The sequence below is a fragment of the Trichechus manatus genome, unplaced genomic scaffold (assembly GCF_000243295.1).
Source record: "Trichechus manatus latirostris isolate Lorelei unplaced genomic scaffold, TriManLat1.0 scaffold00033, whole genome shotgun sequence".
Classification (NCBI taxonomy): domain Eukaryota; kingdom Metazoa; phylum Chordata; class Mammalia; order Sirenia; family Trichechidae; genus Trichechus; species Trichechus manatus.
Window position 1 is genome coordinate 18,369,360 of NW_004443969.1, and position 21,761 is coordinate 18,391,120.

General features: G+C 37.1%; 1 protein-coding gene across 2 annotated transcripts in view; it reads left to right on the forward strand.

Moving 5' to 3' along the window:
* The window catches only part of KYNU (kynureninase), a 154,949-nt gene that overhangs the window by 109,750 nt on the left and 23,438 nt on the right, over nt 1-21,761 (forward strand). For both annotated transcript variants that reach the window (XM_004375104.3, XM_023730210.1), the window contains one exon: nt 710-783. In XM_004375104.3, coding sequence (XP_004375161.1) covers nt 710-783 — 74 coding nt within the window. The remainder of the gene's footprint in view (nt 1-709; nt 784-21,761) is intronic.

A 21,761-nucleotide genomic window follows, 5' to 3' on the forward strand; every position in this document is an offset into this window, starting at 1 on the left:
TGACCAAAAAAATTTAAATGATTGACCACTGAAATTAGACAGACCTCAGTGGCAACGCTGTTTATTAGTTGGGGCAAACTAGTCTTTCTAAACCACAGTTTCTTGATTTCTATGTTGGAATTTTTTATCTGTTGTCTCATGGTGTTTTAAGGAACTTACTGCGCAAGAGCTTTGGGCTAATGCCACTTCTAGAAGCTTTCTTAGTTAAAAAGACATCTCTTATTTTGTAATGATTAACCTTTTTGGTAATTCTTTATCTACTCTTTGAATATTAATGCTCTGACAAAAAAATACAAAACCACCAAATTTTGCAACATATCTAAAATGAATATTCAGTTTATTACTGCATATTATGTTGCACAAAATTGAATTGCTAATGTTCAAATCAATTCTATCAATCAGTTTTCCCACCTTACCAGGGCAAATATTTTGTCATATTGAGAAATTAAATTAGCTGGAAAGAATTGGTCTTTTCAAAGCCTCCTGTATTTGTTTTACAGTATTGGTTTCTTTTTCTTTTATTTGACCAGACATAGAATGACTGTGTATCCTCAACCTAATAATGTTATTTTTTATTTATTTTCCTTTTAGCAAAATTTCCAAATAGCTGAAATTTAGTTTCATTAAAAAAAAAGGCAAATGATTGTATTGTTTATATTTTGTCATATATTTAAGTAAGCCCATACAATTTAATTTATTTTCAATTCAGTATTTAAACTCAGGAGCAGGAGGTCTTGCTGGTGCCTTTGTCCATGAAAAGCATGTCCATACTATAAAACCTGCGTGAGTACCAATTTCATATTCTTTTTTGGTGATGAGTAAATTAATTTGCATGAATAAGTTGTTAAATTTACATGAGTTCTTTAAGATGCTATCCAATAGAAATTTGGCTGATTATAATTATTTTACTAGTCTGGTAACAATGATGTGCTTTATCAGAAATGAATTCTTTCCAAAGAGTTCAATTGATTGAGAAATTCAATCACAAGCAGAGAAGCTTCCATGCTAAAAATGAGTCACTGCAATCATGCAGAGCAGATGGCTTAATGCAAAGAGACTGCTTCAATTTTTTTTCAAAAACTAGACTTTAGAAAATTTCAGATTCCTTGAATTGATGAGTAAATCAAAGGCAACCAGAGCTGTGCCTAATGGAGCCTTAAAAGTGGCACGTTATTATTAAAATTACATCTACTTTTAAAGCTAGAAATGTTACAGGATGGTCTTGTAGGGAATATTTTCTATCCTAAAAGACTTTACAACCCATGAAAACTGAAGAAGCTGAATACTGAACAACAGACTGACAGCACTTTTCTATTTTATAGAACTCTTCATATTTTAGAGCAAGTATAAATGTAAATGTAATACACCAACAAATTACTCATTTTTATTTGACTGGGGAATTCATAAGTGTTCCTTTTATTTTTATCTGGTATTGAAATACAGAAATAACATCCTGGAAAGAAAAAAAAAAACTTAGCATGGTTGTTATATCAAAGTGTATGTCACGAGGAGACTGTCTAGACTTTTAATAGTTAATGTCATAATGTTTGATTAATTTTCTGAGTCTTCTCAGCCATGGGCTAAGTGGTATAATCTTTACAAGCATCGAAGCTGAATTAGTAATTGAGCTTGGAGCACCTCATGTTTTTAGGTTCCATGCATGTAAATCCTAGGAATTTAAGATAATTTTCTAAGGTTCATTTAATCATGTCTAAAATTTCTTCAGGATTTTCAAGTTTTGAATTTAAATAGAGCATTTTTTTTAGATAGGTATTTTGTCAGCCTGATATCTTCCTGGAATATATTGTCAATACATTAGATTTCCTCCCATGTCCTGAAATCTCTGAGAAAATTATAAACCATATATCATATTGTTAAGAATACCAAGCATATTTTAAAAGCACATTTTTTACAATGTTTTCCATTGGTAACATTTTATCTAGTATAGTTTCTCATATAGACCATATACAAGGTATTGCTTGCTTTTGTGTGATGACTCAATACCCTGGTCATTTACCAGTCTCCATTATTTACATTGTAATAGAGAATCTCATGTATTATATTAAGTCAAAGGGCAAGCTGTTGGGGGGTAAAATAAGTGATCGGTACAAATTCTAGAGAATGCAGGAGTTAGAGGTTAAGTCCTGTTGCACTTGAGATATATCTCTCCATCATTTGCCCTTCATGGCTGGAGTGAAGGAGTTGGAGTGTGGTCACATGTGCCTCATTTTGTGGAATCCCAAAACCTTCTGGACCCTGTTTTGATCTTTGTGAAATTATGCACCCCGGAGAAAGACCATGTAGACATTCCAGCTTGGTTAATTGGTTGCAAGACTGACTATGAATCTCCATTGCTCGAATTCTCTCTTGAACTGACCTTACCATCTTTTTGGTTCTCTCATTAATCAGTGAGTTGAATAAGATCTTTTATGAGTGTCCATTTTATACACATATGAGAGTCACAATTTTAACTTTTTGGGAAATTAGTAACTTCATTAGTTATTGCTGCATTTTAACTATATGGCTTTGGACACTGACAGGACTTGATCAAGTTTCACTCGTTAGAGGCCTCTTCACAGGGAACTCTGGCTGGTTATATTGTTTCGTTTGTTGCTTGTATTTTGTTTCCTCCAACTGTTAAACTTCTTCTTCTGTGGTATCAGAGTGACTCATTCCAGTGCTGCCAACTTCTAACGTTAACTCTTCCCTTTGTACCTAGTGTCGTGAACTATATTTAGTTTATGTTAGGGAATTGGATCTCTAACTAGGAATGGGATACAGCAGATTCCTACAAGCCAAGGGCAAGCGATTTTCAGATAATCTATTCTCAGTCCCTGATAGTAAAATAAATACTTTGCTAAAACTTATCATTGTATTCTATACTGTGATTTACGCCTTTATACACCTACAAATCAAACACCACCTGCAGAAAGAGTGGTCGTAAGAGTCATGGAGAGATAGAAAAGGCTAAAATACCAAACTGTCTGAAAAAGACGAATTGCACAGATATTGCAATGATGTTCAACAAATAAAAAAATATTTTATAGATTAGAGGGGTGTTTCCTTGTAAATCATATCTACAATAGAGAAGTAAAATACAACCTAAACTTCAAAAGCTCCAGTATGAGTAGTGATTCTATTGTGAAATATAATAATTATATTTCAGTTATTAGGGTTCCATGATCAGCTGGTCAACTGTTTCTGTTTAATAAGCCTTCTGCCACCGATACATTTCTCTTCTTTTAGGACCATACAGAGACTAAAGAGAGTTTTTCCTTGTTAAAGTATGCAATATTGTAGCTGATTTAACTTAAGAACGTCAGATAGAATGGAATATAACTGCTACTGAAACGTCAAAGGTTGTGAAGTAATCTTTATGCTTAGAAAGGGCGACATCTAGTGGCCAAATATGTAATTTCATAATAATATCCAAACATTTCTTTTCTTGACCCAGTCATTCACCCTGTAGCAAATATTTTTTAAAGTATATATGCTTAAACCATTCTTTTATTTTAGATCATGTGTCTATATATTTATAGTGTAATATTTATGTAAGCAAAAGCTTCAACGAAGAGGTAGAACAGGATGAAGGTGGAAGTACGGGGGTGGTGGCGACATTTTAGACGTGGTAAAGGTTCATCAAAGCTGGGGTAAGAAGGCATTATGGAGTGATGTCTCACCTGGTGTGAAGAGTGGATCACAGGATATGCAATACTGTATTCTAAGAGTTTATAATTAGTGTGTTATTTCCAGAGTCCCTGGATGGCACAAATAGTTAAGCACTTAGCTACTAATGGAAAGGGTTGGCAATTTGAATCCACCCAGAGGTGTTTTGGAAGAAAGTCCTGATGATTTACTTCAAAAAGATCACAGTCATTGAAAACTCTATAGAGGACAGTTCTACTCGGATACACATGGGGTCACCATGCGTCAGAATCGACTTGACAGCAACTCGTTTGGTTTTTTGGTTTGTATAGTTTTGATAGTCTTTTATACAAATTTTGCGTTAGCAACTGGTAAATTAACATCTGTACCAAGAAATTTCACTTCTTTCTTACCTTAACGAGGCATTCTGACCATGTTTCAAGCTGATGACCTAGGAGTTTTCCAAGAGACCTTTGCCAATAGTGATGGTTAATGTTATGTATCAACGTGGCTAGCCTATGATTCTCAGTATTATGTAATTATCCTCCGTTTCGGGATCTGATGTACGGGGAGTTTCCTTGGGTGTGTGGCCTGCATCCAATATATATGGATGCTCTGGCAAGGCTCACTCTCACTTTGGATCCTGCATCTGACTTTTCGGCATCTGACTTCCGGTTCATGGGACATGAGCCAGCAGGTTTCTACCTCACAGGCAGATTTTGGGATTTGCCAGCTTCCGCAGCCCCATGAGCCAGCAGTCTGCCTTCTGACCTGCCAGTTTTTGGGTTCATCAGCCCCTGCAACCATGTGAGTCAGAAAGAGCCTCCAGCCTGATTCCTGACCACGAATTTGGGACTCGCCCGCCTCCACAACTGTGTGATTCATTTCCTTAAAATAAATTTCTGTCTCTATATGTTTATATATATACATATATATATACTTCACTGGTTTTGCTCCCCTAGAGAGTCCTGCCTAAGACATTTGGTACCGAGAATGATTCTAGAGGAACAAAATCGTAGGGATGAGTTTTCTGAATTGGTTCTCAAGCCTGGTGCAAACGGTTTGTGCTTTACAAAATGTCATCTTTATTTAAAGCCTTCAATCAAACACCTCTAACTCATTATGGAAATGTGTTAGCATGATTAAAATTCTAGCATTTCAACAAAATTGTTACTAGGTCCACTCTTTGCAACTCAGAAAAGCTCAAAAATATATCCCAAGGAAAACAAGCCTTTCAAGGGACCTTGAGGGAGAGGGGAGAGACGCCCCTAGGTAAAGCTTTATCTAGTCTTAAAGGTGCTAATGACTCTCAGTAAAGTTTCTAGGGGTCCTTTGGTGTGAGGCACATTGAGGTATTCCTTCTAAAGTGGAGGATAAGCTGTTGGATCTGGCCTCTCCTTCAACTGAAAAGAAGGCGCAATACCTGGCAGGCATCTTTGTATTTTGGAAGCAACATATCCCTCATTTGGGTGTGCTGCTCTGGTCTTTTTATCAAGTGACTCGAAAAGCTGCTAGTTTTGAGTGGGGCCCAGCCAAGAAAAGGCTCTGCAACAGGTTTAGGCTGCCATGTAAGCTGCTCTGCCATTGGGCCATATGATTCGGCTGATCCAATGGTGCCTGAAGTGTCAGTGGCAGATAGAAATGCTGACCCATGGATATGGGACTTGCCAGCCTCCACAGCTGTGTGAGCCATTTCCTTGAAATAAATCTTTCTCTGTGTGTGCGTGTATATATATGTATATATACACATACCCTTCACTGGTTTTGCTCCTCTGGAGAACCTAGCCTAAGACCAATAAAGCGAATGAGTAAATTCGGCACAAGGCTAAATCTGCTGCATTAAGCATTATAACTCAAGCTGTTGTTCTCAGCAAAAATTTGACCTTTTCTTAGTTGATCATCACCTTTTCTCACTCCAGTGTCATATTGTAGAACGTGTTTATAGTTAAGAATCGTAGAAAATTAGGACCGATTGTGATGAATGACTTCTATGTCCCTCCCACCTTCCCTTGGGGGCAGACTTCAGTCTACAAAGTTAATAAGTATTGCTGTGTGATAAGGGAAACTCTTTTAATTATGAGTATTTAACAATCAGAAATGTATTTACTAAAAAAAGTGCTTAAATAATCGGGCATTTTTCTTCTTTACTTTACAAATGTTGACCTTTCTGGCATACGTTTGAGTAATACTTAACTTTTTTTATTTTAGGGGTTTCAAAATATCTGAAGGCCATAAAAAGATTCTTTTGTAAGTGCCCATAGACTGAAATTCAAGACCTTTTTTTTTTTTTTTTAAGAGGGACTCTAGTATGAAAACAGGAGTGGATCAAAGGAGATATTAAGATTCCTTCTAGAACTTAATTTTTTACCTTGTCTAGTGAAATCATTCATACAGGAAAAATGCTGTTCACTTTCCACACAGGCTTAACAAACCTCCAAGTGCCCCCATGTATTAAACACGTTGCTGTCTAGTTGATTCTGACTCATAGCAGCCCCATGTATTACAGAGTAGAACTGCTGCATGGATTTCTTACCTGTAATCTGTATGGAAGCAGATCACCAGGCCTTTCTTAGGAGGCACCACTGGGTTAGTAGTCGAGCACAAACCATTTGTACCACCCATGGACGTCTCCTCCCTCTCCCTCAGGGTCCCTTGAAAAGCTTGTTTTCCTTGGGATATATTTTTGAGCTTTTCTGAGTTGCCAAGAGTGGACCTAGTAACAATTTTGTTGAAAATGCTAGAATTTTAAATCATGCTAACACATTTCCATAATGAGTTAGAGGTGTTTGATTGAAGGCTTTAAATGGAGATGACATTTTGTAAAGCTTTATTGAGGGCTTGAGTCATCTTTATTGTAACGAGTTATTTGCAGGTTAAAAAGACCCTGCTAATGAAGCTAGCTGACTTCAGTGCATGGTTAAGGCAAATTTTAGAACTCAGAAATGTGAGTGATTATTATAATTATTTTACAGCTAAAAAAAAAAAGAAGTAGAAGAAAACATATAGAACAGATTTCAGGAAAGTCCAAGAAAAGATAAAAATAAGCATCGAGAAAATTCAGCAAAAAGGCTGAAAAATTATAAGCTTATTGGCTTAACTGTACAATCACTGTGCATCTTATGGGAGAGTTCATCTTATGCACATTTGTTCTTGGAAACACAGACCTGATATATTTAGATTCTGTACACTTCTCTAAGAAATGGTTGAGAATGCAGTAGCCCAAAAGCTATTGATAAATGAAAGCTTGTTTTCAGTTTCTTCATGATCTTTTCTGATTTATTACTTAATAAATCTTTGCCTAGTACTGGCATAAAGTCTTCTTGTTTAAAATCTGAGGGAATGAGGAATTGTAGGTGGCAGGGCCAAGGATGTGAATTCATGAGACTCCAGATGGTTCCAAATGTGACAGGCTCATGTCAGTAGATTTCTTGGTGGGAGTTTTCACAGAATCCCCAAGTTGAAATGTGACCTAGGCCTCCTGGGGCATCTGTTCTACCTATTTAGCCTGTTGTAGGAGATAGATGTTCAGTATTGACATGGATGACTTCCCATCCACAGTTTCTTGACCTCAAGGCTACGCTAGGTAGAGTTGGCTGTCCCTTGTTTTTGATAGCTATTTCCCACTCCTTTAAGCTTCCATGGCACCATTTTCTTTTAGTTCTGCTCCAACGCATGTGATTACTCTTCTATATCTATTACGTTGTATACTTTCTCACTTTTTCTATGATTCTCCCTAAACCCTGGATCCTCATCCACATTCATGATTTCAACTATTCCCCATTTGTAAAGGACACCAGTTTGCATTTCCAGCTTTACCATTTGCTCACTTTTCAGCCCTTATTATAATCTTATTGCCAATTACAAGAGTTCCTCGTAGTCCAAGCATTATCCCAGTCTTCCAACATACATAGTGATATAAGAAAGCCAGGATTGTCATCACAGGGAAGTATTCGCTAATGGACTACCCCCACATAAATTAATCCTTCCCTGAACACTCTTTCCCAGTCAGTTTAACATCTATCTCTGTGAACTACTTAACAGCAATTTTAGTCTCTTGCTGATTGTAGAATGTTGTATCAGATAATACAATGGAAATAGATTCTAAAGTGAAATTTTGCAAGAGATTCAGGATTTCATGATGCTGGAGCACTACCGAATCACAAATTATGGACAATGAGAATCTGTCAAAGTTAGAGCTGTTAACAGTGAAGTAGAGAAAAAATTGACAAGACACTTCAAAAGCAAATGACTCAAATATCAAAGATTAAACACAAATGATGAATAAAAAAATTTTGTAAAAATCTTCATCTTTATGGTCATGCTGAGAACGTAATATGAAAGAGATTATATTTTGCTATCATAACATTTTGTCAAAAAATACACCAAAAAAATCAACACTTGTTTTAGTATTTCTAAAAATCAGCATATTATAATTTTAATCTAAGTTTTGTCAAATTATAAGTTAAATTTTTTATATAATTTTCAAGATAACAATTAATTAAACTATTTTTTCTCAGTTAGTTACTATAAAATTATGATTACTGGCTTAAAATGGGTTTCTTTTAGTCTGCCATTTGCATATACTCCATTTGTCATCAGATAATGAAACTTCCAATATATATATCTACGTATCTTTCTAATGCCAAGTGCTCATTGCTTCATCATGTAGAAGGAACAGCCTTGAGTCTCTTAAGGAGACATGAACAAATATAACCAAAAAATATTTTTGTGCAAAAAAACTTTCATAGATGCAAATAAATATAGGAGCCAAGAAAACTCATTCCAACTCATGGCAATCCCACGTGTTAGGGAGTAGAATTGTTCCATAGGGTTTTCGTGGCTGTAATATTTTCATGGAAGCAGATTGCCAGGGCTTTCTTCTGTGGTGCTCCTCTGTGGTGCTGCTGGGTGGGTTTGAACTGCCAACCATTTGGACCACCCAGGGACTTAAGTATATCATAGCACCCATAATTTTAAAATCTTATAATCCATTTGGAGAGATGTCATTTAAATGGTCAAATAAGCATTAGGAGCAATGGAGGGAGAGATGACTTCAACTTGAAGCTGACTGGGAAAAGCTTGAGCCAGGAGGTAGAGAGACTTGCAAGTAAGTATCCTCTATAAAACAGAATGCTGTGTTAACCAAGTGAATGAATTTATTTTACTTTGAAAGCTGAAATTGTTGCCTATGAGAGAGATTTCAGCTGAAGAAAAAGAATTACTTAAATGGTATTTCTTCAAAGGATATATCAAATGATCTGTTCCTTTTTATACTCTTCACTAGAATTTTTATGGAATCTGAGTTATTGACTTAACATTTTAAAGCCTTCCTCATTATCATCAAATTGCTCTTTCTTCCTATTCTACAATATTTTAGAAATTATAAACTGGCAAAATCAAGATTGCTTCAAGCTCACACTTAGTTCCGGAGCTATGATCATGGAGTGAGTTACCTACTGTAAGTCCAGGCCTTCAAAGCATCACTATATGGGATCTGAAAGAGGACAAATCCCTTGCACCAAACTGATCTATGAAATAATTACATATAATCTAAGCCTCTCCTCATTTGGAGATCATTTTAGATCAATAACTTGAAAAGGATCCCCCCCATCTTCTTGGCTTAATGATTTTTACTATGTAAAATCTTCCAAATAATTGTCCTGTGTGGTAAATTTAAGCTATGATCATAAAAATAACTTTTATGCATTAAGGCATGATCACAGTTAAAAATAAATTTAGTAAACGATCTGTTTTTCTCAAGTCAGGAGACAAAGTAACTGCAGCTCTTTAAAGAAAGCTGAAATAGTAATTATTGGTAAAAAAAGATATATTAAAGCCATTCTTGGCCCACAAATTACTGCTCTCAGATAATGATGACATTATCATTAATTCGGAAAAACTGAAGTCCTCTGAAACCTCAACATTTATTGTCTATTCTAAAATTGCAGCCTAGTGTCTCTGAAGATATATGGGGTCATTGAACCTTTCAGACACAAAAAGTAAAACTTGTCAAAGAGCTTCAGCTTTTGTTTTAATTACTTCAAGTTTTGTCCATAAAGTGACCTTTGAAATCTGCAGGGTTTTTGATAGTAACTCTGAGGAGCTATTGTTAAACTTTTATTTGTTCTTGCTTAGAAAATATGTGTATCAGTCTGACTTCTTATAATGGCTAAATCAACTGGTGGTATTGATAGCAGCTGTTGACTCTGTCCCTGACTCATGGCAAACCTACGCACTGTGAAACAAAACACTGCCTGGTCTGGGCCATCCCAGTGATGGATTGTGGTTCAGACTTGATCCATAGGGTTTGCATTGGCTGGTTTTCAGAAGTAGATCATCAGGCCTAAGAATTCCTAGTCCATCTTAGCATGGAAGCTCTGCTGAAACCTGTTCATGCACAAGCCTCCACTAACAGCGTTGTTGGCTGTGCATGAACTACACTGGCCGGGAATCAAACCCAGGTCTTCTTCATGGAAGGCAAGAATTCTACCACTGAACCATCACTGCCCACAGTTGGGTTGGAGGCTTATTGCAATGATACATAGAAGTGGGCAGCATGCGGGAACTGCCTCATCACACACAGTCCTAGTGGGTCCCAGTGCTTCCGGATTGGGGTGGGCTAACTTCTCAGACCTGAAGAATACTTGGAATACTTTACTTGGAACAAAAACTTGAACTTAAGTGCTCCATCTTCCCTTCATTTACCTGTTTTTTTTTTTTAACTTTTCCAGAGGAGATAATTTGATTGGGTGGAAATTATCTGTTTGTCTAGAGTTGGGGTCTGTCTCTCTTATACCCAACTCATATATAAAGAGCTTATTTGGCTCCCATATCAATTCCTTCTCCAATCAGCTTTGGTCAGGGCAACTGAAGGCTTGACACAAGCTCTGGCAATATAGGCAAGAAATGACGATAAGGCTCTGTTTTTTTTAAGTGGCCTGTGATTCTTGTAAGACTTCATCTTAGTATGTCCAACAGAATTGCTTGAAAGATGATTATACAGTGAAACTTTCTTAATTTTAAAATTTTGAGTACAAGGATACTGGCCTATCAATCTTCATTTTCTTTAGTGATCTATAACACTTGTTATGGATTGAATTTTGTTCCCTCAAATATGTGTAGTAAATTATAGCCTGTGGTTTGAGGTCCTGGTGGTGCAACGGTTAGGAGCTTGGCTGCTAACCAAAAAGTCAGCAGTCCGAATCTACCAGCCGCTCCTTGGAAACCCAATGGGGCAGTTCTACTCTGTCCTATACGGTCGCTATGAGTTGGAGTCGACTAGACAGCAAAAGGTTTTCGGGGTTTATGCCAGTGGCTATAATCCTATTTGGGAATGGATTGTCTTTGTTATGTTAATGAGACAGGATTAGTGTAGGGTATGTCCTGAGCTAATCTCATTTGAGACATAAAAGAGATTAAACCAGCTAGTAAGCAGGCAGAAATGAGCGAGATCCTCCAAGACACATGAAGATCGCTCAGGAGCTGAAGCTCAAAAAGACAAGGACCTTCCTTCAGAGCCAACAGAAAGAAAAGGCCTTCTGCTAGAGCCACCACACTGAAGGCAGACTTCTATCCTACTAAACTGTGAGAAAATATATTTGTTTGTTAAAGCCACCCACTTGTGGTATTTCTGTTATAGCAACACTAGATAACTAAGACAATGCACAATAAAATATTTTTATTTTTTGTTGCTGAGTACAAAGCCCTTTCTTTCATTTTCAGCATAATAGACAAACCACCTTGTAGCATATGGAAACGTTTCTACTTTGCCAATTATTCTGAAGGGGGTATGATTTGCAAAATACTGTCAAATTAAATATGCATTTCCATATGCTTCTAAGAAAACCAAATATATCCATGAAAACTGGCTGCAGACAACTTCATGAGTATTTTAACCAACAATGAAGAATAAAATTCAAGTAGTTCTTTCTAAAGTCCTAGATCCAGACAGCTCTCGGTTCTTATACTTGTAACGTTGGTAGTTCTCAAAGGATTATAAACTAGTATTTCAAAATAAAGTATTTCCAAAAAGTAAATGTAGGAATTTCTCAAAGGTATCATTTATTAATAATGCTTTCAAACCAAGAAAATACTGACTTAGCTCTTGTAAGAACAACATATTATTCTGAAATATCAGGAAACAATTGTCATTAAGATTCATGATTTCAAGAAGTGTTTTTATTTTTATTTTTAAATTAAAAAAAATTTTTCTGACTATGGTTAAGGAGGAGCCCTGGTGGCACAGTGGTTAGGAGCTACGGCTGCTAACCAAAAGGTCAGACATTCGAATCCACTAGCTGATCCTTGGAAACCCTATGGGACAGTTCTTCTCTGTCCTATAGGGTCACTATGAGTCTGAATCGACAGTAACGAGTTTGATTTTTTGGTTATGGTGAAGAAGCCCTGGTGGTGTAGTGGTTAAATGCTCAGCTGCTAACGGAAAGGTCAATGGTTGAAACCCATCAGCTGTTCCGAGGGAGAAAGATGTGGCAGTCTGCTTCCGTAAAGATTACAGCCTTGGAAACTCTATGGGACAATTCTACTCTGTCCTATAGGGTCACTGTGAGTCAGAATCAGCTTAACAGCAACTGGTTTTATGGTTGTCACACTGTTAGCTCACAGGACTCATTTGAACAAGCCCTTGTAGGGTGAGATTGTGAAGATGTAACTAAATCTGTAACAAAACCCCGTGAAGCACCCTATCTTGCAATATTTACAGATGGATGGGCAAATGAGAGGAGGAAAGGAATTGAACTTTATGATCCTTCTTCAAATTGCTTTCTAGACGAGTTAAATCAGCAGACTTAGAACAAAGTATAGAAATTGTGAATATATGAATTTTTGGTAGAAAATAGAAATTTGCTAAAAATATTCTGTGATAACTTAATATAACTTGGTGATATTCTGCCTGCTTAGTGTCATGATCATCTCGAGTTTTAACATCCATGTCCAGGAATCTATTGCTGGCTTCAAGGGATAGATGTGCCATTTATGGGCTGAAGCAACCTATTGTGTCTATTCTCAATATATATATATATATATTTTGTTTTTAGTTACTGGTACCTTTGAATCTGTTTCCAATGCTTAGCCATGCTTTCATTTTTCCTACCAATACGCTGGTTACCAACCACCTAGGTTTAGACTCTCATTGCTCTCTTATTTTAGTTTGTTTGTTTGATTTTTATCTTTCTTTTTATAGTTTACATCACACTGCTTTCTCCAATTCTATGTCTAAACTCTAACTCCATCTTCCTGAAGCGAGCCTGAAACTCTCCCTTCTGTACTCCCAATGTCTACTTAAGTTCTAACAAGTGTGTCTCTGTTCCCTGAGCCTTTCTTCTCACTCCACTTGGTAGTTTATCAACATCAATTCCCTGCTGTGGGGACATGGCCTTAGAACTTCACTGAGGGACTTACACACTCCTGTAACCATCCCCAAATCCTACCAAAATGAAGTTAGATCCCTGAAGGGGAGTGTTAACATGCTCAAAACCATACTCATTTTGTATTTGTTCGTCCAAATTGGATTGATCAGCTAGAAAAGACTTGCAGTGGAGGCTAGAAGAAATGGTTTGGCTGATGGATGAATAGAGCTTGGGGAAACCAAGAAGGAAGAGTGGAAAAGTCTAATTATTCATGAAAAGAATTTAACAATTTCACTAACAGTAGCGGAAGAATTTTCACTTAAAATTCTTGAAGTCACAGCTTCATAACACTTCCATGTGATACTTCCTTCCATCAAAAAATATTTATTGAGCATAGCTACTATATTCCTGGCAATGTTTAAGGTGTTTGGGGTATGTTGATGAACAAAGCAAAAATGTTTGTCCCCAGAGAGCTTACATTTCAGCAGGGGAAGATGGACTATACATACTATAAAGAGGAGATTATACAAAATGTTAGAAGTTGATAAGTCCTATGGACAACTGTAAAAGTAGAACAGGATAAGGGGGTAGAGGAGCACCCTAGGTGGGATCCTTGGCAGCTTACAGTATTAAAAAGGCATTCAGGGAAGCCCGTATTGAGAAAATAAGATTTGGATAAAGATTTGAAGAAGGTAGGAAATGAACCAAGCAGTTATCTGGGGAAGAGATTTCCAGCAGGGGGAGTATTTAGTCAAAGGCTCTAAGACAGGCTAGCTTGCCTGGAATCAACTGAGCAAGCTGGAGGTGAGCAGGAGATGAAATTAGAGAGATAAAAGGGACCAGATAATGCAGGCTCTTATAAGGCAATATAAGGACATGGGAGCCATTGTTCATTTTGACAGAAGAGTGACATGACATAATAACTTTTAAAATCATCATCCTAGCTGTTCTGTTGAGACTAGGCTGTAACTGTGGTAGGGTAGATGTTGGAAGACCTGCTGAGGAATGCTTACAGTAAATAAGTAAGTAAACTCTGCTCTAGTTCAAAGCAGAGGAGTAGGTGAGAAGTAGGAGGATTCTGGGTCTATTCTGAAAGGTAGGTGGCAGTCCTCTGAAGGAGACCAAGAATAGAAACGAATTCAGTTATGACATGTTTGCAATCATACGGAAGTGAAGTGCCCACTATCTAAAAGACGGTAGCAGCAAATAGGATGAAGAAAACAGGGCAAAGTTGAGAGTTATTGGGAAATTGAATCAAGAGGACTTAGAAGTTTGGATAAAAGAGCAAGGGCAAGAAAGAGGGAGGAATCAAAGATCAGTTTGATCTTGGGGCAAATGGATGCTAAGTTATTAGTCCAATGTCATACAGTTGTTTCATTTATCAACTAAAAAAATATTTATTGAGCATCTACTATAGGTCTAGCAGTATGTAAAGCATTGGAGATACAGAAATGATTAAGCCCCTATGGTCCAGGTACTTATTGTTCAGTGAGAGCAGGGACAGGAAACAAGAGGTTAGGGAAGTCTTTTCTGAGAAGGTACCATTTTAGCTGACTGGAGAAACGCTTCTAACACTTAGACTGAATGGGGCCCATGGCAGGGGTAGGGTGGGCCAGGCAGGCTGGTTTTACATGCATACCAATCAGGGACCAGAGCATGGAGGTCCTTGAGTTCCAAATAAGGAATTTTGATTTTACCTTAAAAGCCAAGGGGATCCACTGGCTGTTCATGTGGAACAAGATTACAAATTTGGGTCTTTTCACCTCCTCAGGTCTCGGTTTGCTCGTGGGTAAAATAAATAGAGCTGGGGGAATCTCTAAGTTTCCCTTCCAGCTTTTAAGCTCTGTGATTCTCAGATGATAAAAATGAAGCATCAGAATGAGTTGAACTGCTGTAGTGATAGCTCAGAAACTAAAACAAATTGGATGGAAATCTGTGTGCCATCGGCTGTGTCTATGACTTGGGTGCTCCTTTTTTTGGTGACAGGTGGATGCAATAAAGCACAAAGGTAAATTTGTAACAAACTTTACTGAAACATTCTCAGCTCCCCCTTCTCAAGTATTAAAGAGTACTATGTACATGTTTCTTAAAGTTCAGTAGCTAATATTTTCATTAAGAAAATTAAGAATATATGAAATTAATTGAAATACATTGATTTCCGATTGCTTTCTGAATAACACAACCTTTGTGGAACGTTTGGCTCCATGAAGCATGATTATTTGACGAGGAAAATAAGTAATACACTTTTTGTGAGGTTAGGTTATAGAGGACCCTAGGATGTAAGATGACAAACATTCAATTGCCTGTCCCTAATTGCTATTATAGAGCCTGTTTAAGAATAAACAATTATGCTATACCCTAAATGTTCCATGTCTTTGCAATCCTGTAACAATGTAATTTAGCACATTTTTTAAAGCTATGAAGGCAACAAAGCAATTTTATTTAGTTCTAAGACTCTAGAGAGAGAAACAGAGAAAAGAAGAAGAAACTTACTTCCAGTCATGTTCATATTCTGAAAACTAGACTTAAATTATTAAATATATGGTCATAAATTGTCAATTTAAAAGGCATTATAAAAGCAGTTTTTATGCCAATGAACCTCTTAAAATAGTTGTGATCTGATTTCATTTTATGTTGGATTTTGTTCCAAGGATGAACTGCATGTTTAACATAGTCTCTGAAAATCGGAATGGCTTTTGTTTAGTTTTGGGGAGGTTCGAGGGGAGGGGAGGTAAGTGAAATTAATTCAGTGCATGAAATATTCAGAAATTCATACTGAAGATTCTGCCATTAAAGCCTGATTAAAAAGATCAAGGAGAGTTTGGATATTTCATTTCATAACTCCCAGCATCTGAAATTATATTCAGTGGAACCCTGGTGATTTTCTCTTACTGTATCTGAATATCATGCCTCAAAGATACCTCCATAATAAGTGATACTTTCTTTTTGATATCATCTATTTGAAAATCCTTTTAGGAAATTTATGGTGTTTAAAAAACACAAAGCAAATTAAAATCTTTACTTTTTAATATTTATTGGATCTCTTCCAACACCTTACTTTTCTAAAAATTCTATTAATATCTCCCATTCTGAGTAAATTAACTCCCTGGCTGATTTTTAATTTTTGATGGCAAAAGATTAAAATTTCTAGTCCAAGTACAATGAGATTGCATCTTAATTGTTATTGTTCATATTCAGTTTGTAGCAATGATTTATGAGCTTGTTATGATAATAACTACTTATGAACTAATTTAATGGTTTTGAATTTTACTTCATTAGCTTTAGAATATTTGTTTTTTGGAATTCATGCCAAGATTTCATTTAGATTACATTTCTATTTTGTTTTAATTTTACCTTTCGTAAATTCCAGAAAATTAAGTGATGGGCTCTTAAAATGAATTTAAATTTTCTTAGCTTTTCTGTAATTTATTTTGAGTTTCAGTGTATATTTTTTGAATAATCATTTTTATTTGCTTTTTAAAAGATTTTAAACAGCTCCCATGTCCATTTGTGAAGACTTGGAGCTATAGTGTACGAATGATAAGCTTACCCAAGATCACTAAATCAGATGCCTAGTCCATGTATTTTGAACAAGGGTGACTGACTGCAGAGATTCTAAAAGAACCGAGTTGGTCAAAAGAATAAAAACAGCAACAACAAAAAACATTGTGCATGCTAAAAAGAATGCGACAGTTCTGCCTTCTAGTCTGTCATCTAGCCAAGTATTTTGCCAGCTCAGAAACCTAAGTACAGTTCTTAAGTATTGCTTTTATAGACTCATTAATTTGGTAAAAATACCTGCCCCGGGTGAGTTTACATTAGCGTGTGCATATCCTTGGTCCTAATCATCTGTATCTCCATTTGGATGCCAATGATTAATAATTATGTGCCATTATTAGTTGCCATTGAGTTGATTCTAACTCATGGTGACCCCATATGTGCAGAGTAGAATTGCTCCACAGGGTTTTCAAGACTGTGACCTTTCGGAAGCAGATCACCGGGCCTGTCTTCCGAGGTGCCTCTGGATGGATTCAAACCACCAATCTTTCAGCTAGTAGTTGAACACTTAACATTTGCACCACCCAGGGACTCCTTAGTAATTGTGTAACCTTAAATTATTTATTGAGTGTTGTAGAGTCTCGATTTCTTCATCTGTATAATAAGGGTAATAATACTATATGCCTCATGACAGTGTTTTGAAAATTAAATGATTGCTTAGAACAATGTCTGCCTCAATTAACATTGTTTTTATTGCTCTCAAAATTATTAGAACAACGATAAGAACCTAAATCAGGAAAAAACCAACACATCTCTAAGTTAAACTTGTTTGACGATTTCCACAAGGCTTTATTTAGCTAAACGAGGAGTCATCAAACATTCCACTTTGTTTGCTTTCCATCAGTTGGAAAATAATATGGGAGATAGAATTTATCTCTTTAAAATATTATTTTCTTTTATTAAATAGAATACTTCCTCTTTTTTTGTTTTACTTAAAGTAGTAATGCTATTAAAAATTTTGATCTAGTTAAGGTAAGAATATTACACTAGTATTGGTTCTTATATCGAAAATAGGTTAGCATTGATGTTGTTCTTCATGGAAATATCCAGAATTACCTGAAAAATGTCAGATTTATCAAAGAAGAGGGCCCAAAACCTCTTTACTTCAAAAATGGTTATGGATAGGAATAAATTTTAATAAGATAAAAATGCCATCCTCTTGTTATAATATCCCATTTAAGTGATTAAATTGCTTTTTATCAAGTAAAAGTGGAGAGCAATTAATCTTAAAAAGTTGCAGTTTTTCCAGAAGAAATAACAGTTAGAATTTCATTAAGATTGAAGATAGATACCACCAATGATTAAAAGAACATGGTGATTATTAATACTTTATATCAGAATAAAGATGTACAGGAGGAAAAACATCATATGAAAAATCAGCTACCATCTGAAACAATTAACCACCAATGGCTCCAGCACTTTTTAATGCATAATATATGGAATTATTATTTTGTTTCATGTCTACATGGCAGAAAATTATGTAATAGAGTTTGTGTCTGTTACCTCGTACTGCCGTAATGCAAATCAAGCGAGTGGCTTTAAAGAACAGAGATGTATTGTCTCACAGTTCGGGAAGCTAGAAGTCCAAATTCAGGGTGAGGCTCTAGAGTAAGGCCCTTGCTTGGTTATTTCAACTTCTAGTAGCTGCTGCAATCCTTGGCATTTCTGGACTTACAGATTCATCTGTCTCCGTAGTCCGTCTTTCTCTTCTCCCTGTGAGTCTCTGGTTTCATTCCTTTCAGGGTTTCAATCCACTCAATTAATATCTGACTCCTGATAGAGTATGTCAGCAACTCAGTCTTACTTAGTTATTGTTTGGTATCAGACATCTAGCTTTGAATTCATTTTCCTAAATATCCCTTAATTCTTTCCACCTCACTATGTCCCCTATATTCTTGCTTTTTGTCCACACTCAAGGGTGGGGAGGATTGCATAAATGCATGAACACTGGTAGGGAAGAATCATGGGGAGGAGCTCAGTGTAAGAGCTTGCCTACCACATTTTTGTTTGAGTTAGTATTTGTTCAGTTTTCCCCTACCCCCGGCCACACACACACTCAAGAGATTTTAAACTATGTGGGCAGGCACCATGTCTGCTTTGGCCCACTATACCACCTCTATCTTCTAGCAGCATCTCCTTGACTATTTCTGAAGGATTAATTAGTGAAATGCAGAAACATTCTACTAAGTCTCAGTAAGGAAGGGTAATTTAATTAGAAGTGTAAAGGATAGAAATAAAACCTCTAGTAACAAGTATCAACGCAATTCTAACTTTACTGTTACTAAACTATTTTTCTTTACGCAGATCTACTTTTAGTGCCTGCGCTTCCACTCAGCTTCCAGGAACTGGGTATCTCAGCTTCTACTTGGCTTGTTGATATAGTCACTTTCACCCTTACATTAGCTTCCTAGGGCTGCGGTAACAAAGTACTACAACTTGGGTGGCTTGTAAGAACAGAAACTTAACTCTCACTGTTTTGAAAGCTGGTAGTCTGAATTCAGGGTCTCAGCAGGGGTATGCTCTCTCTGAATGCTCTAGAGAAAGATCCTTTCTTATATCTGCTAGCCCCAGGCATTCCTTGGCTTGCAGGTGCAACATGACTCCATCCCTGCCTCTGTCTTAACATGGCTGCCTTGCCTTTTTGTCTCTTTTCCTCCTTTATAATGATACCACTTATATTGAATTAGGACCCGCCCTACTCCAGTATGACCTCGGGTTAACTTAAAAAAAAAATCTTCAAAGATCCTATTTCCAAACAAGGTCACATTCACAGGTACTGAGATTAAAACTTCAACAAAGCTTTTTGGGGGGTGCCACTCAGTCAACAACAGCCCCCTCCTTCAACCTTCTTCTAATGATGCCATCCGGACCACAGCCATCTGGACATTGTGGTCAGTGTGCCAGCTTACTTACTGAGCAGAACACAGGCTTCACACTTGGCTCCACAACTTAACTAGCTGTGTCCCTTCGGATAAAGTCACTCAATCTCTTTAAGACTTACTTTTCTGAAATCTAAAACGGTGGAAATAATACCTACTTCAAAGGATTTTTGCAAAATTAAGTGAGATGACTTGAGATTCTCATGTCCATTTCCTAGCAAACAGATCTTTTGTGTGTGTATCTGTGTGTGTGTGTTTCAGATCACTTCTGTTTGGTAAATGAGGGTCCATCAGTGCCAAAACACACAAAGGCACCAAGGAAGAGGGAAGATGTTAGTCGGACAACTGGAATTTAGCTTATACATTTTTAAAGGCTGGAGCCCTGGTGGCGCAGTGGTTAAGAGCTTGGTGGCTAACCAAAAGGTCAGCAGTCCAAATCCGCCAGCTGTTCTTTGGAAACCCTATGGAGCAGTTCTACTCTGTCCTGTAGGGTCACTATGAGTTGGAATCAACTGAATGGCAACGGGTTTAGTTTTCTTGGTTTTATTTTTAAAGGAGTATGGGAAGGTTTAATTTCACCCTTTTCAAGGAAGCCTGGGTGCCCTGAGAGACCGGGTCTGGCTCACTCGACCAAAGCGCTGGTCAGCAAACAGATCTTTCTTTCTACCCTTCTTTCCTCAGAAGTTAGCTGTGCAGAAGATTTGCTCGACCATACTTTTTGAACAGAATTTCCGACTGGCATGAGAACCAATAACTTGATTATCTAAACCAATCTTAAGTGTTTTATATAACCAAAACCAAACCTATTGTTGTTGAGTTGATTCCAACTCATAGCGACCCTATAGGACAGAGTAGAGCTGCCCATAGGGTTTCTGAGGAGTGGCTGGTGAATTTGAACTGTTGACATTTTGGTTAGCAGCTAAGCTTAATATATTGCTTCCATCCAAGGGTGATAGATCCACCTGTTGTGGGGATGGCTTGAAGGTGATGGATGGCAAATGATTAGAATATTCGATGGTGCTGGTCCAGGGTCCAGGTGGCCTTTGAATGCCCTGCATATTAATCTACTGGATGCTGGATTATGAGGAGGTGGGGAGTCCTGATAGGAGATCTTAGTGAGTTGGGCAGTTTGGGGCAGTGGCTATTTAATACAGGTTCTAAGAATACCAATATTTTAACAACTAGCATGACTGTACAGGTGTGTTCCTGCTGATTATCAGCACTCCTTCTACCTCATCCAAATTGCTAGCCTCTTAAAATAATAGAGGAATAAAATCCAAACTCTTTTTCCCTCTTTTTTCTTGTCGTACCAAGGTTCGAGGTCACTAATAAAAGACGCAAACCTCATCTTCTAACAGTGCATGGGATAACGCTTTACTTGTGTAGAGAAGAGACAGAGTGGGATCAGCTTCAATTGTGGGCACTGTCTCCCATGGCCAACTAGGTGGCCCTCACAGCTGGTGCAGGGCAGATGTTCCACGCACATCCCTCCTGTGCTGCAGTCAAAGGAGACCCTGTTCCCTCTCTGCTGGGAACAGATATAAAAATGGGGTTGGCCAGGTGCCCTATGGTGTCTGCACATGAGCAAGGGACAGAGAAAGCTACTGTGTGCCCAGAATAGGGAGGATGGCTTCTCTGATAAGGAGAAGTGACCAGTAGAAAGATAGACCCAAGTTCCAGCCTCCTTATCAGAGAATGTTCAGTGCCCAAGGCCACTGCTTAAACAGGCCAGAAGGAAGATGAAGAGGCAGACCGTGCTCTCAACAGTCTTTAATTTTTTTTTTTTGGTAACTAGCAAATTATAATTTCTTCAGTGAGTAAATGCAAAAGAGGCATCTCATCATCAAATAATGAGGTAGACCACTTGGAAATTCTTTCTTTTTAAACAATCATAATATAGTGCCTATACTCTTTCAGATACAAAGTTAAAGTATTTTTATATCTTCAGTAAATAAAGCATTAAAAAACAATGTCTTGGTCTCAACTATGGAATCAGTTCAGTTTTTCTTTTCTAAGGACTAACACATTTTTCCTCTCATGTAGGCCGTTGTTTCTTTCATATTTAGGTTATAAACATGTCAACAGTATTTTCAAGCACAAATTATTATTTCCTCCTGTGATGTTACGTTCTCACACTAGGCCTTTGATGTTTCTCTCAGATATATCCAGCAATCATCATAACTCACATTCCTGAATCTTCAGTATCACTCCACAAACAGAAATGACAAATGCTTAGTTCTTTAGTGAATACAGAAATATGAAAGAAAACTTTGCTAAATAAGAAGAAAGTATTGAAATAGTGTTCCTGAAATGG